The following is a 24,393-nucleotide window of genomic DNA, read 5'->3' on the forward strand; positions in this document are numbered from 1 at the left end:
GAGATTGGAGACCGTTACTTCTTCTTTCCAAGTAGCTTCCCAGTTGTCCTCACGACGCTGGGTCAACGCCGAAATTTTAAGGGCTCCCTCCCAACGGGAATCGAACGAACCACCACTAAAAATGTATTCTTTTACGCTCTGTCCCATCTATCTGTGGAACATGCGAACGAAAACAAGTCTTTGCGGAAGTAGTGACACGAGACGGCGAGAAGGGAGGAACGGGATTGCGTGCGTGGAGGGGACGAAACCGACTGCAATTACCAACCTTCCCAGCAGTGTGTACTGCTTTGCTCTGCCCACTCGATTTCCTCTTCTTCTCTGCCGCTATGCGCGGCCTTTGCTCCAAAGATAAAGGGGAAAGGGTGTATCTAATTCTATGAAGGGCCTCCCCGATGGCGCAGTGACCTACAGTTTAAAGTGGGATCCGAACCACTTGTGCCTCCACAGGGTATCGAACCCGTAACCCCTTGATTGCAACCCACTACGTCATCGGGAGACAATTTTTTATAGATGTATGTATCAAGCATTTGTAGATAGTATTCCTATCTTAATTCTCATTCTCAACAAAACATAGCGTTGTAAGACAAGGCAAGGTGCAGAATTTTGATTTTATGATTTTTATGTAAACCAAGATATAAATAAATAAAAAGTTGTTAATAGTGTCACAAACATGGTCACCACACTAGGTGGTCTATGTGACACTAAAGCTTTATTTTTTATCACGTTTCTCCTTTGTAAATGAAAAACAACCAATAATGAGAATAACTTGGGAAAATACAATATGTTAATACGCATATCACTGCACTGGTTATCATGTGATGATTCATAGTGAGGTACATGATTAAAATGATATTTGGTAATTGATTGTTGCTATGTTTTCATTATTCTTGCTTCTTAAGCTTCTAAAGGATAATAATGTGACTATAAGGGTGTTATTTCATCTTTTTTAGTAGTCAATCATACATTTTAACATCTTTTCATGCACTTGACGTCCTTTAATTGTGTTGTTTAGAAAAGATAGACAAGGACCCCTCTTTCCTGGTCGCGTCAGTGGTCCGAATCATGATCTCCAATGTGACGGTTCTGGGTTCGTGTTCCGACCTGGACATTGGTATATTGTCTGTCCCTTCGTCCATTTCATCTCATCATTACTCATCCTCATTTTCGAGATTAGCCTAGGTAGAAAGCAACACTGAACAATCAAAATACAATACCAATACAAAAATACACACAAGTTGTACTGTATATGTTTTTTGTGATTTTCTTTCTCATTCTGTCTGTTGACTGCAAGCAGAGAAGTATTTTTTAACCTATGACCTAGCCTCTTTGCATTGGTGAGACCTAATTGATGGAATCTGTTTGTCTGATTTTCTGCCTTTGGCTAATCGCGAAGATGAGAATGAATGCTGATAAGATGAAATGGATGCAGGGACAATCATTAACATACAGGGAGGATTATACTGGCCGTGAGTTGAGACGCCAGAGCCTCGATAGCCTGCAAAATGCAGCCCAGAGTGTACTGTTTTGAAGGGAGGTTAACATTTGGGTGTCTGGAAAGAGTGACCCATTATATCCCATTGATGGAATCTGATTTTGCAAAAAAATTCAAGTGATATGCATTGACACTTAAGCACAACTATGAGGTATCGCTGCAACCATAGACTTAAGCTACATTTCCCAGTCTTGGAAAAGGTGTAGGACAAATGGTAGGCTCTGTCCCTTACACCCTACACTATTACACCGAAATTCGTAATATCAGATACCGATTTACGTAGTTGAGTATACTGATGCAATGCGTAATCCATACTCGGCCCTATCAAACACACTATGCGCAAAGCCTGACAATCAAATCTTCATTGTTGTCTACAACGATATCGGCCTGTTATTTCCCCCCAAATAACTGTGGATGAAATACATTACCCAATAACTTTCGCGAATGTTAATAAGTTTGAATAAAAGTTCCGAAGTGTAATAAGCTTTTTGCAGGCGTTCGCCCAGATTCAGGCAGCTAGCCAAATGCGACAACCAAGTGGAGAATAAGGGGAGAAAAAGCTCCCCTCATTAACCTGGTTGGGGCTCCTAAATACTCCCTCAATCACAAAGTTGGGTTCGCCTTTTTATTTTCAAATCACCCGACTGCAAATGGAGTAAGGGTTTCTTGCAGCGAAAGGAAAAAAAAATAATGTTTTTATGTTGACGCTGAAACTTTTTGTTTTTTACGGGTAGAGCCTTAGAGAACATCTAATTAGCAAGAATCCTTGCAGTGTAACATAGTGATGTGCAGAAATTACATTTCAATTCTGAACATGAAATTATTATCGGATTTTACATGACCAACATGAAAAATCTTAATAAGCAGGAAAATATAAAATCTGAGAAAATTTACAATATGTTTATTGGAATCATGAAGATTGAATGTATATTGTGGCAGAATGTAAAATCGGGAAACGTAAAATCGGGGTTTCACTGTATAAGTATGAAATTTGAAACCATAGGACTATATATTTTATTCCAAATATCAGTACAGTGTGCTGAGATATAGCTACAAATACTTTATACTAATTTTCAAATGCAAATGATAGCCTATTTCCAGCCAGTAGTCTTGTATCCATAAAGGCTTGATTCTACTTCAACTGACTCAAGAGGATCGATTTTAATCCACCTCGGAAATAGGTGTATAAAGAAGGTTCTAAATACCTTCCAAACGTGAAAATATGCTAAATGTGACCTAATATAGATGGTCCTATATGCTTTCATACGCCTAACTAAGCACTTTAATTCGATTGATCCCTTACTAACATGAATTTCTACACATTTCAGGATCGTATGACATAAGAAATGTAAAAGCTATAAAAATCACCACGAAACGGATTTATATGTATAAATACATATCTTTATATGTGCTATGTTTGCGAATTGTGTTACTTAAGCTCGTAAGATGTTATTACTACATATTCATTCTTGTGTCAAATACCGAATGTTTTCCGTTCATCCTTTTTTTCTGTTCGTTCTATACTCAAAAAAAGTAAAGTGTTCCCCTGTGCATAGCACCACGCCATGAAGGCGTATAACTCTCTGTCTATTTTAAATGTTGGAAATAGACAATACACCTGTTATTCTATCATTCTTGTCAACAATACAGAATGCAAGCTCAAGCTTTCGAGGTGAAATCCATTGCTTATTTTAAATATATTTCCATTACTTCATGCGATATTAAAAGCAGTTTCAGTCAACAGGAGGAGAGTCACGTTTTAGCACTTATGAAAGTCTGGTAATCCATTGTTTTGATAACAGAAAATAATAGACGTTTTGTACATGAATTTTTCATTATAATTAATGTCATATGAGCCTAGTTTTCTAATCGATTGTTTTGATATATATAAAAAAAGTTCCATTTTGTATTTAAATTTCGCATAACAATTAATGCCATGTACTTAGCTTGACGAGAAACTTGCTTAATGAAAATTGCCATTTTTCACAATTCTAAGTACATATTTAATTCTATATTTTTTTAAAAAATAAGTGAATATACTATACTTAGATATCTAAATATGTAAATATATAAATCCGTTCCCTGCTCATAACAATCTGTTATTCTGGCCGTATCCCTTACACCCAAACTTCAAATAATAGTGTGTAGTGGATCCCACTTTAAACTGTAGGTCCAGTCCCGATTAGCCTTACTGTGCATAAAGTGAACTTAAAACACCAATTCGATCAGTCAATAGTGTGTAGTATAAAACTAGTTCCCTAGGACTTGACTAAAACATAAAGAAGTTTTAATAACAATTTTAGCATAGGGACTGTCTTGAGTCCGCAGTAATATCATGTTAAAATATTTTTCTATTTCTTGCAGGAGGCGCGAGGGAAGAGGCCCTTTAAGATATGGGACAGTTGGAGAAATGTGCGGAAAGCGCTAGTAGTGAGCAGTTTTGAGGAACTTGTGTGTAGAGGTAAGTGAATGACATTTGTATTTGTCTCTTGTACAGTCACGGACACATCTGGGTTGTAATCATTGCATTGAAAGTCAATGGGGTCGTTACAACCCAGAAGTGTCAGTGACTGTACACAGGATCCATATATTTCTATCTTGCAAAATGTAAATTTTGAATTTTTTTCAATGTAGAGGGTGGTTACGAATTAAGGGAGCACCTTTTAATCATCAATTACGTTTAATAATGAGAACATATTTAAAATATTGGCAACTTTTTATTTTCTGAAGATAGTAAGTTAGACATCACAATGACAATTTTATCTGTTTTCCACATAGTTATCAATATGAGCTCTATTTATATCAATGCAAGCTTGGAGACGTAATTGGCTTTCCTTGTATCTGTTCGTGGCTTACCAGATTATTAAGTGCAACACTTCGGGTTGCACCAAATAACTTGTTGATTCTCGAGATAGCGTCACTTTTAAGTGCTAGAAGTTCGAATTCCTGCAGCATTCGTCGCTGAACTTCAGCTACACGTTATTGGTAATGGAAAATACACATACACATTTGACACACTGCTCAATACTTAGTCGACTTGCTGCCATTCTAAACAACATCCACTTCTTCTGTTATGTCAGTCAGATTTTACATCCGGGTAAAGAAAGATTAAAAGGAAAGAAAAATACTATCTCAATTAATACAAAAGTTACAGATTGAGAACAGGTGCACCCTTAATTCGTGGACACCCTGTATAATGATTTCATAGACGTTTAGAACTAGAGTAGAAATCTGGAAGACTGCGTCAGCTTGATATTTTGACGTAATTCTGGTATTTGGGTATGCATATCGGTGGAACCCAGTAAAGGTGTAATAAATATATACTATGATTTCAAAATTTTCAGTATTTGAAGAAAAAGTACAATGAAGTTAATTTATAATTGTGGTATAAAAAGTTTATTTAATATAAATTGTACTTTCGACAGAAACTTTGAAATATTTTGATGTGCTCTTGTGATATTTTATTAAGAGTTAATAATATGTAACTTCAGTTAACTTGAAAAAACAACAACTTCTAAAGCAGCAAGTTCAAGATTTTAGCGCTAGGTGTAAAAAGTCACCCCGATTCGCGATCACAATAGTTTGAAGTCTGGGGCGGGGGGGGAGCCCATTCTAAGTGTAAGCAAATGCACGTGACTTATTGGAAATCTTATTGGCTAATTCCAATGGAGCTATTTCACAGGCATTTGGCACCACATAGAAGTATAGTGCCTGTAATAAAGCCTTTATAAGCTACTATAGTACGTATAACGTAGTGAAATCTTACTCTGAAAAATACCAATATGATCAAGTCAACTTAGAATAACCAGTAGACAATCAACTATTAATTACAAAGTCATGTGCTTACGTTTATACCAGGGTGGTTAAAAATAAATTTGATGATATTTTTTTTTAAAACGCTTAAAATTGCATATATGTTTTTTGACACCATACATGTAGATATGTTTTTTTTTATAGAAATGCTTTTTCTAGTAAACGGCCCTGTAAAATATTTGAACATTTGATTAAAGCAAATAGAAAAAAAAACTATATGTAAATATATATTTTTTTCTTTCTGATACTGTAATATGAACCTACAATGCAAATGTTTGTTGAGTGTGTTAATGAAACTATAATTCATTGAGTTGGTGTTTTAAGTCCACTTTATGCACTGGACCTACAGTTTAAAGTGGGATCCGAACCACCATGTGCCTCCACTGGGTATCGAACCCGGGACCCCTTGATTACAAGGCGACGACGCTACCACTGTGCCATCGGTGAGGCTATAAACTCGTATAATACATAATTTCAGTAACATTTCTTCCAGTGAAAACATTCTGGGTGTATTCTGTAATTGTATAAAGTCTTTGTACCTGAAGTTTGGCAATTTTATAATAATCATTCGCAAAATATCAGCTGACATGTTTATTTGCAGTTTAATGATAATTACACTATTTACGGTTTAAGATTAGTTTTTTGTATATTTTGCTACACAAAATGTTTGTTATTTTCTCCCATAAAAATTATTGAATTTTATATCAAGGGAAATTTAAGTGTGTTTATAGTGTACGTATTACATTTCTTTCCCCATCAGTACATATATTTTGTTTCCTTTCTTAGAGATTAATAAACACTTGGCACACTCAGACCTGACTCTATCACTTAATTTTCCGTCTTCTTAGTTCTTTTGTGCGTATAGCAGTTAATGTGCGCAATATGCAGTTCATATTTATTCTTAAGTAACATAATTGATATCAGATATCTGGTGTTACAGCTCCTAGAGAAAATATTTCCCCCTCAAATATCGGCGACATTAAGCAATAGATTTATTTATTTATTTTCCTGTTCAAGTCCACTTTATGCACAGCAGGCTAATCAGGACTGGACCTACAGTTTAAAGTGAAATACGAACCACTATGTGCCTCCACCGTGTATCGAACCCGGGACCCTTTGATTACAAGGTTAGGACGTTACCACTACGCCATCGTGGAAACCGTTATTTCCCTGTTAACAATATTAATTGACATATTTAATGCTGCAACATGAATATTTCTTTAAAATGTTTAAAGATTAACTTGTTCGTGAAACGAGTGTCCTTTTGTCCTTTTCAAATATCTTCAATGCTATCCATCCTCATGTCTGACGATTTTGAAACTTTCTATCGAAAACACTAAAGGAGTGATATACAATAAATTTATGGTGGAAAGTTGTTGGGACGGAAAGATTTACACCATTATTGCAAAAATCTCGTTTTGATATCCTCATATATATAGAGTGGGACACCGATTTTACGTTCCTTGGCAGACCTCCGTGGTGGAGTGGTTAGCACAGCGCGCTACAACGCCAGGAGTCCCGGGTTCGAATTCCGGCCTGGGCATGGATGTTTGCAAATTTACCTTTATCAATTTCAACCTCATCTTCACGATTAGCCAAGAAGTAGCAGAAAAGTGATGTAAAATAAACTAAATCAACGAATCAATCAATTTACGTTCCTGGATTTTAAATTTTTCCTCCTTCTTTCATCTTGTACCTTAATAGAACGTAGAATTTTGGCTTCGCTGTGTGTGAATGACTCCCTCTCCTAGGTTTTTACATTTTCGCATCGCGTAGAGAGTATTTAGCACAACGTGCTACGACGCCGGGGGCGCCGGGATTAAATCCCAGCTTTGCTGTTCTCTGTGCGTGTCCCTTCAACCTCTCCATATCACCACTCATCTCCATCCTCGAGATTAGCCAAAATTAGCAGAAAAGCGACGCTAAATAACAAAAATTGAATCAAATCAAATTATATCCGGACTTCACATATTCCCACACTTTTCACTATAAACCCTTGAAGAACGTAATAATTGAGGTTCCACTGTGTGTGTGTGTGTATGTATGTATGTATGTATGTATGTATGTTTGTGTGTGTGTGTATATGTACATATTTGTGTGTGTGTGTGTTTAGAGAGGGAAAAAGAAGCTACAAATGTTGATGTATTTTGCATACTGAGTTCTGCCGGCCTCCGTGGCAGAGTGGTTAGCACATATCGCTACTAGGCCAGGGGTCCCGGGCTTGACTCCCCTGTTCTATTTTTTTATTTTCATTCCTGAAAATATGCCAATCTGTCTTCCTGAACTTAAATAAAGAAAATGACATAAAATTGTGATAAATTGTTGTTAAATGGGTGTACGTTCAGACAGATAAACTTTATAATCTAGAAACAAAAGTGCTTGGCGTCTGCTATTTCCTCCTCCATAGGCTCAGATCGTCCAGGCAAGTCAAGACAATTAGAAAACTTTAAAAAGAAAGAAATTCAGAGAATTCGAACAGATATTGCGGATGATGACAGCTTTTCAAAACCCCGGAGAAAGTTTTGAAAGGGAAATGAAAGGAATGTTAATTTACGTATTCATTTTGCCCTCTTTTCCTTTTCCCCTTTCAGAGTTGTTTTAATCCTTTGTGCTCCGTCGAAACCGTAAAATCCTTAGAGTAGTTAGCAATGCCCCTTTTCCCTACGAGATGTCGCTATGCGGCTATTCCGTGAAACTCGTAATAATTTCGTCGAATAATGGTTGAACAGAATAAAGTAGCAGGAGGAAAATTCAAAGTTTCAGACATCTTCGTGTATCAGTGTGGTTTGATATGAAAATATTTAATGGCTTAAAATAACGTAAACCTCAACGAAAAATAGTATATTATAGTAATGACTACAGCCCGGATTTGTATATAATTACATATTCTATTCCTTTCTAGATACATAAATTGAAAAAGAAAATGTCAACGAATTATGTAACTGACATAATTTTGCATAAGTTTTATGTTACATATTTTTACATATGTGCCAGGATATTACATATATTACATATTTGCCAATTTACTTTACATAAAACAACATATTTCGGTACTTTTTCCTATCTTGATCCTTTTCGATCTCTGAAACATGATGTAGAAAAATTGTAGCTCATGTGATGTCATATTTTCTAATTAATGAGATGCATAGTGCTTACGGTCCCCTAAAATTGACTGGCAAAAGAGATTGAACAACAAAAATAAATAAATGAATACTGGAACTGTTATTTATCGAAATATGCTGAAGTTTCTCCCCCCTCCTCTTTTCTGGTTATATATTTTCGTGTAGCTTTTAGCTTTAGTCAAAGCACCTAGAAACGTCGTATTGGCGGACAAGAAAGCTACTTTCCTGTACGTAGCGAGTTACACAATATATTTCCTTGTACAAAAAGTACAAAAGTAGATTTTCATTCGATTGTTCTTTCTGTAAACGCTTTTTTTTACAATTTGTTTCGAAAGTTCCAAAGAGCTCTCCTTGCCTCAAGGCAGTGGGAAATTTCTTCAATATGTACACGTTGCTGCGTTTTTTTATAGACATTTGATACAAATTTAAATTTAAATAACTTAATGTCCTTAGAATTATGTTGAATATGTTAAAATAAAATAAATATCTACCGAATTCTTGAAATTGCTTGGATACTTGATTTAATATTACATGTTATTTTATACTAACTATCCTTTTGATAATACATATTTAGCTAACTATCCTTTCGATAATATATATTTTGGTACATATTTGATCAGATATTGTTACATATTTATGTGCATATTATGTACTTTGATATTACATAAAATGCGAGGTCTTGTGATGACCATTCACACCATCAAGTCCATTATTGGTCCATGGCGTTCCTCGTAGCATTGCTCCCGTCGAAAAGAGACCATTTTAACTCTGTTTCGGATCTGCACAGCCGTCTCACCCAGTGGCAACGATTAGGCAGTTGCCCCCCCCCCCCCACATACCCTTTTTGCCACTTTTGCTCCTGCAGTATGCTAAATTTTATTTCCAAGGGAAAGTATACTGTCCTTGCCCCCCCTAGTTTTGGAACCCAATCACCGCCACTAGTCTCATCCATAGCTGCAAGGATTGGAACCTTCAATGAGTAATGTATGTAATGTTATTTTGAACTCCCGCACTTTTATTGAATGTTCCTATTTTACTGTCAGAAAAACATTTAATCTTCCCAACTCCTTATTTTCAATGTTTGGAGATGATGACAGTGCGTTATCGTTTTGAGGGGGGGGGGTTACACTGTCGCAGAGGAAGTGTTTTAGTGTATCCTTACCTTTTTACGTGTGTTGTATGTCCTCTCCAAATACCTTTACAAGCTTGCACTTAGAATCTTTCTTTCCTCCAGCTACTTTCTTTACACAGCTTTTTAAAAAAAATTCGTTGTATTCTTTCAATGGTGCAAAATGGCTCTATGTTCCGATGCAAAAGAAAAGAAAATTTTTATTTATGAACACAGGCGCATATTCATGTCGTCACCTCTTTGTGCTGTGATTGACTGATTGATTGATTTGCTTTCTTTTACTTCGCTTATTGTACTACTTTTGTCTAATTTGCGAAGATGGGGATGAGTGATGATATGATGAAATTGATGAATGGATACTCACAAACATCCATGTTCAGGCCAGGATTCGAACTCGGCATGTGTGTGTATATATGTATATATATATATATATATATATATATATATATATATATATATATATATATATGCCTATTAGACACAAAAAAAATCATCCATAAGTGGATCAAGGTACGAGGAACCCCCTTGTCGCTCAAATATATCAACCCCACAATATACTTCAAGATCAGTATTTGTTGTTTAAGAATACTGTAATATAAGGAGTTCGTGCGCATGCGTGTGTGTAGCATTTGTGTAATTTTATCTATCTTCTTCTGTCGCTTTTGACTAATCGCGACGATGAGCATGAGTGATGAATGGATAAAACTGATGAAGGAACCATCTCAAAGAACTCCCATGTTCATGTCGGGACTCAAACCCATTAACCCCGGGTGGCGAGCTCGAAAGACGACCTCTTTTCAAGCTCGGGTATTAAGCCGAAATATTATATGCATATATATATATATATATATATATATATATATATATATATATATATCCCGGCATTCCATGTGAAAGTTCTCCTGAACCTCATTTTTTTAAATTAAATGCAAAACTGTAACTCTATCCTATCTTGTGAGTGAACAATATATATTTGTCTTTTGGATAAAAAGGGCCTCCTCGATGGCGTAGTGGAAAGTGAAAAGTGTTAGAAAAATGTTGCTTAACTATCAGTAGAATAGTTACTTTAATATAAAAAAAAATGCAGTCCCCGAGTCCCACCCGTGCCAATGGAATGCCTATATATATATATATATATTATATATATATATATATATATATATATATATATATATATATATATATATATAGCTTTCGAGACCAGAGTCCACCATCATTGCTTTCAAGTGCTCTGCAATTGTCCTCCCGATTCTGGGCCAAAACAGAAATTTTGGACCCTCCACCGGGTATCGAATCCGGGGCCGATCATACCAGTGGCGAGATCGCAAAATTCAACTACATGCGAATTCTACATGCATACACACCAGGAGCGTATATTCCAGGCTAGCTAGGTTATCAGCGAAGCCTGAAGCCTAGAATGCAAAATACTGAAGAGAAATCTCTTAGAAACTGTGTGAATTGAGCTGATTTGGAAAATAAGATAATGTCGATTCTGAAGTTGGCAACCTGAATTGTTAGGAGTTGACAACCTGGATTCTTAGGAGTTGGCAAGCTGAATTCTTAGAAGTTGGCAACCTGAATTCTTAGAAGTTGGCAACCTGAGTTCTTAGAAATTGGCAACCTGAGTTCTTAAGAGTTGACAACCTGGATTCTTAGGAGTTGGCAACCTGAACTATTAGAAGTTGGCAACCTGAATTCTTAGGAGTTGGCAACCTGAGTTCTTAGAAGTTGGCAACCTGAGTTCCTAGAAGTTGGCAACCTGAGTTCTTAGAAATTGGCAACCTGAGTTCTTAAGAGTTGACAACCTGGATTCTTAGGAGTTGGCAACCTGAATTCTTAGGAGTTGGCAACCTGAATTCTTAGGAGTTGGCAACCTGAGTTCTTAGAAGTTGGCAACCTGAGTTCTTAAAAGTTGGCAACCTGAATTCTTAGGAGTTGGCAACCTGAGTTCTAAAGAGTTGGCAACCTGAATTCTTAGGAGTTGGCAACCTGAGTTTTTAAGAGTTGACAACCTGAATTCTTAGGAGTTGGCAAGCTGAATGTTTATAAGTTTGCAACCTGACTATCGTTGAGATGGCAACGTGGCTTCCCTGAAGTCTGTCTTTTCCCTTCCTCCATAGGCCTCCCCGATGGCGCAGTGGTAGCGTCGTCGCCTTGTAATTAAGGGGTCCCGGGTTCGATACCCGGTGGAGGCACAACTGGTTCGGATCCCACTTTAAACTGTAGGTCCAGTCCCGATTAGCCTTACTGTGCATAAAGTGGACTTAAAACAACAAATCAATCAATCAATCAACCTTCCTCCATAGCCTAGGACCAGGTATCATAGTGAGATAGCCCAGGCCTTAGACTCAGCATACGCCACTGATACACATATACACACTTATGGTTATCCCGGTTAGATGTAACAAAGTCAACCATGAACATATAATTTGCCAGCGATAGTCGTTCAAGGAACAGTGCTCCCCTGTGCATTGCACCAAGGCATAAAGGCGTATAGGGGGTGTGGAGTTATGGTCCCACACTTTCTTGATCACGGCCGAGGATGGGGGTGATGTGATCAGCACCATTCGCCTAGCCGCCTTTACTCCCTAGAGTTTCCTCCAGGTACCCACTTTATACGACACTGGGTGGGCGCCAGAGCCGCTTGAACAGGTGGAAATAAATCCCGATTCTCTCCTGCCGGGATCGAACTCGGGTCTCTCGCATGGTAGTCAGATGAGTCGTTGAAGAAAGCCATTAGATATTTTAATGAACAGCACCAGATATGGACCTTACTGTAATTCTAATTTCGACTTGATTTTTCGGCATCTTACATTATCAACATTCATCAAGCTCATGGAAACAATAATTGTAGGTTGTATAATGTGTAGCGCAAGCTAGGCTGGAAGTTTCGTTTTTATCGGAGCTTCGAACGGGATGCGCGCAGGTCGGGCAACTCTGTTTCCTGCAGAGGCAGCCAGCACTGAGGATAATCGCGCGCGGGCAGCGTTGCCAACCTTCAGATAAGAAAAAGTGCTGTTTAATCTGTGAAATTATGCTAAATGCTAATAAATTTTGCTAGGATCTACAATTATAATAATGAATTGTTACTCTTATTGATAATTAGTAATAGTAATTTATTATTATAATTATTTTCGGCTGAGATAAGTTCAACATTGAACTAGAGAAAGTTTGAGATGATTTTTTTATTTAAATAAAATAACAATAACCCGTGGCTCGACAGCCCTTAAAGGGCCTAGGCCGATCTCCCGACTGCCAGTCTCCCTCCCACAATCCTACCTGGATTTGTGGAGATCTTCAACCGGTAATGGGGTGACGTGGGGTCAGCACGTCGGACCCCAGCCGTTATAGGAGATAACCGACACCGGGTTACGCTATTTACTTGGAGCTCCCCAATTTCCTGACGATGGTGTATTGCCACCGGTTCTATACATTTGTTTTATTTGCGCCCCACAATTTTCTACCGATTTGTTGCCATGAAATGTTCCTCGCAAGTAAACTGGGGAGAATAAAGCAAATATGAAGAGAAGAGGGTGTGAAAAATGGACCAAAAATAAGATCTGTATGCAATTTTATTTTTAATTTGTCGAATTATCGTCCTTGGAAGTGAATTTCTCTCTCCCAGAGAAGCAAATTATTCTAGATTTTCCCATTATGCAAACACAGGGTCCTAGGTGCCGAAGAACCTCAAATTGCGCTAGGTTTAGAATCATTATGCTAGGGTTGGCATCGCTGCGTGCGAGAGACTGGACGCCGCATGAGCGTTCGCCCCGCCATCTGTTATCGGCTCCGCGAAGCATAGCGTGAGGTTCCGTGATCGCGGCCGACAAGGCACGTGCGCCTTCCGACCCCATGGGGATCGTCAAACGTCACCGTGAATTCGGCAGCATCTGAAAATTTATACAAGGGGGGAGAATTACCAACAGGGGGATTCCCTAGATTTACCCCCACCCCCTCTGATCTCTTTCTCGATACGCCGCGCCGTTTCGACTCGTGATGACCACGAGAAGTTCGCGAACGTGCAGGAATTCTGAGTCTCGTCGACCCAACCCGTAGGGCGTCTGGCTTCAGTGCGGGGGGACTCGGATTCGATTCCGTGAATGCGTGCGTGCATACTACACATCCGCATGACTTTTTCTAAAGGGTGGGGATGGGGGGGGGGGAACGAGGCATATGAGTCTCTAGTAATAATCCTAGTATCGATCTTTTCAGATTTAAAAGTCATTGTATTCTCTGAACACTGTATATATCCAGGACACGATGAAGATTGTTATGTTCATAATCGCACCCTAACTTAGACATTATCTACATTTCTTTACCTAATTGTTATAAAATACTGTTTCACTTTTACTCTCGTATGTTTATCTCTGTGTCTTATATGTGCAATTTATTACTCAATATCTCTATTACACTACTACTATTTACATGTATATAAACTGATTACCTCTGTATAACTTAGATTCAAATATAACTTTAAACTCTATTAATTGAAGCAATATATGAAATCAGTCATGTTCATAAGTATGTTGTATATTGAAATGTCATATTCCTCACTTTATTTAATATTGTTTTTGCAGTACTTTCTTGTTTGCATAATGCTCTGTGAACGCTGTAATTGGGCATGTGGCTGCGTGTTCGAAATAAATAAATAATACTGTGTCCATAAAAAACACTCCTTCAGTTTAGAGCTATCCTGTTCCTATAAAAAATACTACAAAACGTTAACATTTTGGTTTGGGCACTTTGTCTAATATAAGAGTTGTCAGTGACGTCATTTTCCTGCAGAAATTGATTAAAATGACTGTCAATGTTCTCCTATTACTATTACAAACTATAAGCGTTAATGTAGACCATCACAGTGCAATACAACGAAACTATTCTACAAGGAAAGATCAAGAATTGATGTGCATAGGTTTACTCCTGCAGTGCGAATGCAGGACACAGTGAACGAACTATTAGAAACTGTAAAATCTTACATATTCACAGATTCATCTAGTGCACTGAAAATATTCATCAACAAGTTCATAAATTAGTGTAAATATTGTGTATATAGGTGTTGATTTTATATTTTATATCCTTTAATTTTTTTCTAGGTATAGTATATTATGTTCAACATAATTGGGAGATGTATCCTGTGCTGAACTAATAAATAAATAAATAAATAATAATAATAATAACTCCCTTTTAACAATTGACATAAATTACTATCACTAAAATGTAAAATATGTACACCCGTGAGCGGAAGAAAACTGATACTCTCGAAAATTTCAAAGTCCAAATCTGCACGATGTTACAACAAAGCGAACAGCTAAAGCAAACCTCATGCATGCAAAAGTAACATAACCAGTACGTGGAAGTCTTAGTGATGTTATGACAAATATATTTGTTCTTTTTTACGAATAATTACAGGTAATGAAACATTGATATATTTCACGACACGTTCTTTGCACGTGATTCATTCGTCAAATTTGTTATTGTTGCAGATAACTTGAATGACCGGTATTGTGAAATTTGGTAAAAACATTAAAGAAGAATGGTATGCTGGCTTCTTATATTGTCTAATTAATGATACACAAAGGTTCATGGCCACAAAGTATAACTTATGGGGTGTATATATGAATAGGCCTCTCGAAATGTTAAGTTGCAACGATAGGTCGGACGAAACATTCCACCGTATCTATGGAACCCAGTAGGGGTGCCCATCCCGCCCCCAAGGCTGAGGACGCATTCTCCCCAAATCGTTCATCAAAATCCCCCTCAAAAGAATTGTTCATCATAACCCCCCTCCACACACATAAGTTTGGATAAACATGCATTAATTGATTTTGTTTGTCGATAATTTGATTTAATTTTTTAAAAAAAATTCGAAATACGTAATCTTTAGACACCGAAAACTGACAGTATTTTACAATTATCCAGTCAGTCGTAGCACGGGAACACATACAAGCAAAACAAATCGTGCCTGAAATCATTCAACACTAAAAAGTGAGTCCACATGTCGGAAGTACCGATCAGACTCGGAACTACCACATAGAAACACCAGACAGTTTACCACTGGCCGAGATACCAACAACTGAAAGGCGTATGAAATGCGAATCCTTTCATTGCAGTTGAAATTAAAAGACTGAAAAAGGAAAATGCACAGCTCACTTCATGTTTGCTAACATAAAACGTGCAAAACTGCTCACGACTCACTGCCATTGTTAGTGTACTGAATCAACCTTATTGTTAATATTTTTTCTGCTCGACTATGCAACGATACTTCACACTGAAAATATATTGTACGCGAAGGATGAGCAGACTAACACAATTTTAAAATTAAATTGCAAGTCCTCAGCGCTCAACTGGTTTCATAATGTTATTATACTTACATTGCAAGAATTAAACAACACAGCGCAACTTCCAAAATATTATTTCACTTTATAACATTTGATATAAACTCATTTTCGATTTCTGACACAAGACATTTTTAAGTCAATCTTCTTACATATAACAAAAACGAATCGAAATCAACAACATAAAACAAATATCGACATTGATACAGCGTTCTTAATCTCAATAGTTCCCTGTTAATTTTATAAACTTGTACGCAATAGAAATCAAGTAAATATTGGTTATTTGTGAATGTAGAAGACAGTCACAACTAACCTTGTATTAATGCGAACAACACCCCCGCCCCCCTTTTCAAACCGATTCTAAAGGCATAAAAGGTGGTGTTTCATTTCAAACCAATTGTCGCGATCACCCACAGGTAGGAAGAAAAACTAATAACTAACTAACTAACTCCCTAGCCTTCTTAAACCCGAAGGTTCATGGCTGCAGCAACACAGGCCTTCCATCTGTCCCTATCTTGAGCAAGTTCTATATACTCTTTTCCATCCCTACCGATTTCCCTTAGGTCCATCTCAACGTTGTCCCTCCATCTTCGTCTTGGTCTTCCTACAGGTCTCTTACCATCAGGTTTCCCAACAAAAATCCTGTAAACTCCTCTTTCCTCTCCCATTCGTGCCACATGGCCTGCCCACCTAAGTAATAACTAATAAACTAATAACCATAACTAAAAATCAATAGCAAGGCAATCAAACGAAACGATCCCCCCATTTTTGTGTGAAGATATATAGAATTGGTAGCTAAACTATAATGTTTTGTCCCCCAAAAAAATTTCCATGACGCAGGCGCGTCATGAATCTCCCCTGTGGGCATCCCTTGAACCCAGAAGAACATGTTGAAGGGAGAGAGCTTGAGTAGTTGCTTGGGACGTCCTCCTTTTGAACTCAGTCTGGCATTTTTATCAGCTGTTCGAGGCTGCACTCAGTCAGTACTCACTCCCCCCCACCTTCAAGGTTCCGCTGAATGGCGGTTCACAATGCATGTTTAATAAAAGTGTCCTACTTTTTTAATGGGTGTTTATTGTTGCATTTCTTTATTTTCCTAATTCATTCCATCGCGCGGTAAACTGAACGATAAAATAGTCCCCGTTAGAGTAAAAAGCAGCAAGAAACTATTTCCAGTATCGCATCGATCCGGTTGCAAGTCGCCTGATACATTAGGCATACATGCACAGTCACCACCAATAAAAACAGGACAATACTCGACTCACTGCAATGTGATATGTGCTACGCTACGTCCGATGAGGTGACAAATCTATTATCATCTCTTTCAGCTCACAGTACCACAGGACCGGTATTTTCTTGCTGATGTCTGACATGGGACCTTACGTGACATCCTGAAAAAGTGTTCCACTCTCACTATCACTCTCAAAAACAACCTGTTAAAGTCATCTAACTCCATCTCTGGCAATAACATCAAAACAGTATCTTCCTACAAGACCGAGTATTGTTTCCTACCAAAATCTCACATTTGAGGTACATATTATAGGCAAAAAAGAAAAAGCAAAGTGAAGTGTTCCCCTGTGCTTAGCATCAAGCCATGAAGGCCTTTAGGGGGTGGGGGGTACCGCCCCACATTTTCTTGATCCGGTCGTGAGTGGAGTGATGTGATCAGCATCACGCCCCTGACTGCCTTTACCCCCCCCCCCCGCCCCCAGGGTTTCCCCCAGGTACCCATGTTAGTCGACGCTGGGTGGGCGCCGGGGCCGCTTCCAACATATTACAGGCACCACAAAAAAAGCCACGCGTCTCTCACGTTCACTGTATCGTTTCACTGAAATTAGTGATATCTCAGCCCTCACTTATACTTCAACCCGACCTCCGTGGCAAAGTGGTTAGCAGAACGAGCTACGACGCCAAGGATCCCGGGTTCGAGTCCCGTCCCGTGCATGGTTGATCTTTGTGGGTGTGCTTTCAATCATTTCATCACATCATCACTCATCCTCATCTTCGCGATTAGTCAAAAGTGGCAGACAGCGAAGTAAAATAAACCATATCAATCAATCAATCAATACTTCAAGTCATTCAACTGACCTCTTTGGGATGTCCCGTTCTTGGATCAAAATATTATGACCACCCTATGCTGATCACATCACCTCCAAGAAAAGTGCAGAGATCGTGAATGTGTGGGGCCATACCTCCTCACGAACCCTTCCTGTAAACACCCAAATGACAACCTCCCTTTCACGTAGTACACCCTGGATTGCATTTTACAGACTAACGAGTCTCTGGCGTCTGGACTCACACCCAGCATAATCATCTAATGCGCTCGTGTTGCATTGTCCATATCTGTATGTAATTGTCCCTTCACCCATCTCATCTTATCACCATTCGTGGCGTTTGGCCAGAAGTGGAAGAAAAGCAACGTAAAATACACTAAATCAAATCAAATCATCCCCTTTGCGCTTTCATGGCATGGTATAGTGAATTCGGGAAACTTTACCTGCCTTATTGTCTTGATGGAAGGTGTAAAGATAACTTAATGAAACATAACGTTTAATTGAAGCAAGATATGAAACCACGGCCGTATATACAGAAAAAATTGTTGGTTGGTTGATTTGGTGTTTATACACAGTAAGGCTAATCAGGACCGGACCTACAGTTTAAAGTGGGATCCGAACCACGTGCACCTCCACCGGGTATCGAACCCGGGAACAATTGAAAAAAATAAAAAATAATGGGAATGCATCAGCTTTCAGTAGTCCGAAGGCAGAAAATTTAAAATGCATGTACTATAACTAATTACATGGATGTTATTCACTAATGGTAAACAGGTTAATAATTTGAAAAACTCAATATGCTGACCAAGGCAGAAATTTATTTTATTATAAAACATAAACTAAACGTAACATTTCAAACTTCTAGCAAGGTCTTCTTCAGACTCTGCACCAAGTACAAATGTAACAAGGTACAAAAAAGGACGATATATATACACAAACATTACTCCCCTCCAGACTATTAGAAGGACTAAAATTAAATGGTACGACTCAGTTGTTAGCATATACAGATGATGAAAACTTATTAGGGAATGATATAAATACAATTAAGAATAATGCTAAAATATTTTTCAAAACTGCTAAAGGTTTGGAAGTTAATGAAGAGAAAACTAAATATATGCTTACAGGCCGAAACCAAGTGTTAGGTAATAATCAAAATCTAATTATTGATAACAACTCGTTTGAACCAGTTTCCAAATTCAAATACTTAGGAGTAATATTAACAAATGAAAATTATATTAAAAAGGAAATAAAAAGTAGACTTAATTCAGGAAATGCATGTTACTTCTCTCTTCATAAACTTTTGTCTTCTCGTTTAATATCTAAGAAACTAAAAGTTAAAATATACAAAACAGTAATTTTGCCTGTAGTATTATATGGGTGTGAAACTTGGTCCCTTACATTGAAAGAGGAACACAAATTGAGAGTATTTGAAAATAAGATCCCTAGGAAAATATTTGGACCTAAAAGGGATGAGGAGACAGGTGAGTGGAGAAGGTTACATAATTTAGAACTACATAATTTGTATTTCATGTCCAGATATTATTAGAATAATTAAATGAAGAAGACTTAGGTGGGCAGGCCATGTGGCACGAATGGGAGAGGAAAGAGGAGTTCACAGGGTTCTTGTTGGGAAACCTGATGGTAAGAGACCCATAGGAAGGCCAAGACGAAGATGGAGGGACAACGTTGAGATGGACCTAAAGGAAATCGGTAGGGATGGAAAAGAGTATATAGATCTTGCTCAAGATAGGGACAGATGGAAGGTCTGTGTTGCTGCAGCCATGAACCTTCGGGTTTAAGAAGGCTAGAGAGTTAGTTAGTTAGACTATTAGAAACAGGACATGCCATAGAGTGGAATGAGGCTAAGCAGATAGGAAGGGAGAAGAGAATACTAGTGACAAATTGGAAGCAGGCCAAGGAAATAGAGAAGATAGGTAAAGAAGACACAATGAACTGGAATTGGGGACTGAAGATAAACAACGAATGGAAGAAGGTGTTAGAAAGAGTGGAAAGGACAAAAGAGAAAGAGGTGAGGAGAAGGAAGAAAAATGAAGGAAAAAGAGCGTGAGATAAAGAGTCCAATCACATTCTATATGGAAGAAAATAAGTTTGGCCTTTTAGGTGAAAGTACAGTTGACAAGTTAAAGCCACCTGCTAGAATGTTCCAGAACAACTTTCTAAGTCTGGAAGGGAGTAATGGTTGTGTATAGTATATATCGTCCTTTTTGAACCTTTTTACATTTGTACTTAGTGCAGAGTCTGAAGAAGATCTTGCTAGAAGGTTGAAACGTTACGTTTAGTTTATGTTTTATAATAAAATAAATGTCTGCCTTGGTCAGCATATTGAGTTTTTCATATCATGAAAACAAGGCTTAATGGTGTTATATGGTTAATAATTACATTGTTATTGAATGCAAACAGTTTTCAATGAATATTTCTAAACATTTCACTGTACATATAGACCTGTACTTATTATATTAACAATTACAATACTTTTCATTATGTACATTGAGATTTTTATTTGCAAAATTTTCAAATTATATATCAAAATATCTATGTGCCTTTTGAATAGTTTCTCGAAAATTTTGCTTTTTTACGTAATGAATACTGTTAAAGTTATTCTGAAGATGTCAATAAAAAAATATTGTACGCCATTCATTACAATTTATAATTTCAAAATGATTTCAGATGTTATAATGATTTGATCAACTGTTGATGTGATTATTCGATTAATGCAAAATGTCTTTTTAAAGCAATGCGAGGGGTTTGGACCCGTTAAACCCTCCTCCTTATATACGGCAATGTATCAAACGCACGTTTTGGTCTTACAATAAGAACATTCACTCGTGCACCATGACCACGAAAATGTAAAAGCCAGATTGAAATGAAGCCAACGAGTCGGTCAGCTTACACGTTTATACCTTCGCTGTGATTTTCATTCCGTTCCTGCGTCTACTTGGGGGATTCCGAACGATGCTGGTCTCCGGAAACTAACTACGGACTTGCCTGTATCTTCCTGGCTATACTGATCGATAAAATTTCGACGCGATTTGGGGCGGACAGGACCCTGCTCCTGCTATGTTCACTCGATACGGCACGGACTTCGCGAACGGCCTTGGCTTCATTTTGCCCGATTCGTGCCGGCTTGGCCGCTGGCTTCTACTCGCGCGTGCCCTATGCTTCGGACTTGATTCGACGAAGGGTTGCCAGTGGTACGAAGATTGTGGTTGAAGGTGCAATTATTTGTATGTGTAGAGGATGATATTCTTTGCGTCTTTTCTACCTGCAGCTTTTCACGCTCGGGAGTATAATCGAGAAACAAATAAGCTGTGATTATCTTCTTAACTTCTTACTGACGTAAGGTGCCTGAACCTAATATGGCCTAAGGTTTGCGATTGTTTCTGATAATGGTGTACAAAGTCAGAAAAATAAAACAAATCGCAAGATTCAGGTCGTTTACTGAAAATTGGAGTCAGTTCCAAATAATAACATGGGTGCAGTAAAGATTTTGTTAAAAAGTAACGTTTAGGCCATATTTGGTACATATGTACCCAATATGGCCTAGTAATATATTTAGTTTTTTTTCCATCAAAGAATGAAACGGAAATTGTAAAGAACGTACTATAATGTTATTTTTTAGGTAGATAAGTACATTGATACACTTACGTTTTATTTACATAATGACATAATGAGATTACACAAAGAAATATCATCGTTTACAAACCAATAAACAAGGAAGTGACGTGTCATAACTTGTCACCAGAAAGCCATGGATTGCACATCACAGTCTGGGCAATTGAAAGGCACTTCATCATCCTTAGTGACTCCTACGCACCAGGGGTGCCCATCACCTCCCTCCCCCAAGGCCCATGACGCACTCCCTCCCAAAAAGGCAGAACATTCCTTTCCCGTTTATACCGAATTAATTACTCAAACTATTTTTGTCATACAAAATTTGCGGAAAAATATAATACCAGAGGTGCAACCACGATTTTTTTATCGGGGGGGGGGGGGGGCAAGTACCAGGAAAAAGCGTACCAATAATAAAAATAATAATAATAATAACAACAACATTAATAATGGCTTTGTTATTATTATTATTATTATTACTAGTAGTAGCAGTATCAAAGACGTTATTATCCTCATATATTGCGCAAAGAAGGGGGTTAGAAGTCTGTGCTAAAGCATTTGTTTGGAACAAACGATTTGAAATATTTTTTCAACACCGTCAATTTCACATTAGCTAATATTGGAAATCAAGCACACAAACTGTATTTTTGAATGGCAGAAAATGAATGATAAATGCATTCCGAAGATACATGTGTAACTTTCATGTGCAACATATGTTTTACACATATGCAACATCGAGCGACATAAAATAGAAAATACATACGCAACAAGCTAACACTAAATTGTGTACGCATTCAAAGCTTATTCAATACAAATATACAACACATATTATTTAAATACATTACATTACAGAAAACAAGTAGAATGCGAGCCAGGCAAGCAAGATTTTTTTAGATCGAATTCTTGCAATTGAAAATAATATTGATTTAATAGGGCGCAAATAATTTCACTGGACTCCATGGCATTCTCTCTTTTACAATTTTCTCTTAGATCATTCGGCGCCCATGGCCGACTCCCGCCGCCCCAGCTGCAGCTCTGATTTTGACGAAAACGAGAAAAGAAGATAATGCGAGCGAACCAAGCAAGAAAATTTTACAAATTGAATTTTTATTTGCATAAAATTTTAAATCGAAGGGGTAATTGCTCTCCTCTGTGCTCCCACTGTAGGTGCCCTTGGCCGTGTATGTTTGTCCCCCCTTGCCCCCCCTAGAATAGACTTCCGTCAAATGGTTGGGGTCAATGATCCCTCTGCCACCTCTGTGGTTGCGTCACTGTATAATGCAGACATATTTAAGCAATATATGTTTACTTTAGATACTTTAGGCTCATTGTCATTGTTAGTGTACTGAATCTTATTCTTAACAGTTTGTCTGCTCGACTAACCTTGTATTAATGCGAATAGCACATCCCCTACCTCCATCTAAACCGATTCTAGAGGCATAAGAGGTGGTGTTTCATTTCAACCCCATCGCCGCGATCACCCACAGGTAGGTAGAAAAACTAAACATAATAACCAGAACTAAAAATCAATAACAAGTCAATCAAAGGATACGATCCCCCTATTTTTGTGTGAAGATATATAGAATTGGTATACAATTTTGTCCCTCACCAAAATTCCCATGCCGCAGGCGTGTCATGAAACATCCCTGTGGGAACCCCTGTTACGCACTCTACGTGAACATAAAAGTAACAAATGTCACATTTGCGCATCTCTTTCACGATATATTCATATGTAGGCCATATTGGGTCTACCTTATATAGTGTTCTTTTTTCGTTCGTTATAAACAGGACTTTAGATTAAAGTCTAAACTAAGTACATTGGTGTAAAGTACAAATTATGAGCTATCATAATATAGACTAGAGATATAAACACATCACTTGGAAGATGCAGTAAGCAATAACTTACATATGCAATATTAGATCACGTTAAAAGCAATCACGCGGTCCAGCTATTTCACTTCTTTGTCATCATGTTACTGCACTATATGTACAGGTTCAATCACGTAATTCGGACAGTCCAAATTACATACTGAAGTCATTTGTTGTATTAACCTTGTAACTCCTCGGAAACAGCAAATAGGTCATATTGGGTTCAGGTACCTTGTGTAATAATGCAGGATGACAATTTGAACGTTTGGTAATTTTTATAAGCTGTGAGTACTAGGTACATATGTAAAATTTTGCATGTTTAGTACTCTTGCGCCAGGAAGCGAAATCATTGAAGACTAATATTTAAAATGTTATTAAATTTAAAGTAAATTACTAACTATTTATAAATACATTATTATTAAATACATATAAAGGAATTACTTTTATGTATATCATTTATAAAGCAGAAAACGTATTCCTTTAATAACTAGTTACTGTCAATAAATTACAAAATAGTTGAAATAGGTTATTATATAGTAGTTGAAATAAAATAGCTTTTGTTTACTTTTTGCTTTAAATCAATTAGATTTCATAGTTATATTTTTCTTGCATTCTTATTTTACTTTTATTGTGCATATATTGCTATTGGTGTAATTCCGTCGATGATTTCTTGAAAGACAGAGTATGTGTTTTCGATATTATCCTTCGTAAAATATATTTGAAGTCAAAACTAATTTCTCATGCTTTGTTATTGTATCAAAGAACTGTCTCACCGGAAATTTTTGGTGGGGGAAATTTTTTGAACCTAAGATTGTTGGTGGGGTGAAATTCCCCCCCCCCCCAAGTGTACGCACCCTGTCTTGCACACTCATTACTAGGGTTAGGATTTTAATGCACAATAAAATACCAGACAATGCTCTATAAAAGAAAAACAGCGATGCACTAAATA

The 24,393-nt window shown here is 37.5% G+C and overlaps 1 protein-coding gene across 2 annotated transcripts in view; it reads left to right on the top strand.

Annotated features, from left to right (window-relative positions):
* Nucleotides 1–24,393, top strand: part of Drep2 (DNA fragmentation factor-related protein 2) — a 128,631-nt gene that overhangs the window by 38,213 nt on the left and 66,025 nt on the right. For both annotated transcript variants that reach the window (XM_083121574.1, XM_083121575.1), the window contains exon 2: nucleotides 3,857–3,953. In XM_083121574.1, the coding sequence (XP_082977700.1) occupies nucleotides 3,857–3,953 (97 nt within the window). The remainder of the gene's footprint in view (nucleotides 1–3,856; nucleotides 3,954–24,393) is intronic.

The sequence above is a fragment of the Lepisma saccharinum genome, chromosome 4 (genome assembly GCF_977018435.1).
Source record: "Lepisma saccharinum chromosome 4, izLepSacc3.1, whole genome shotgun sequence".
Classification (NCBI taxonomy): domain Eukaryota; kingdom Metazoa; phylum Arthropoda; class Insecta; order Zygentoma; family Lepismatidae; genus Lepisma; species Lepisma saccharinum.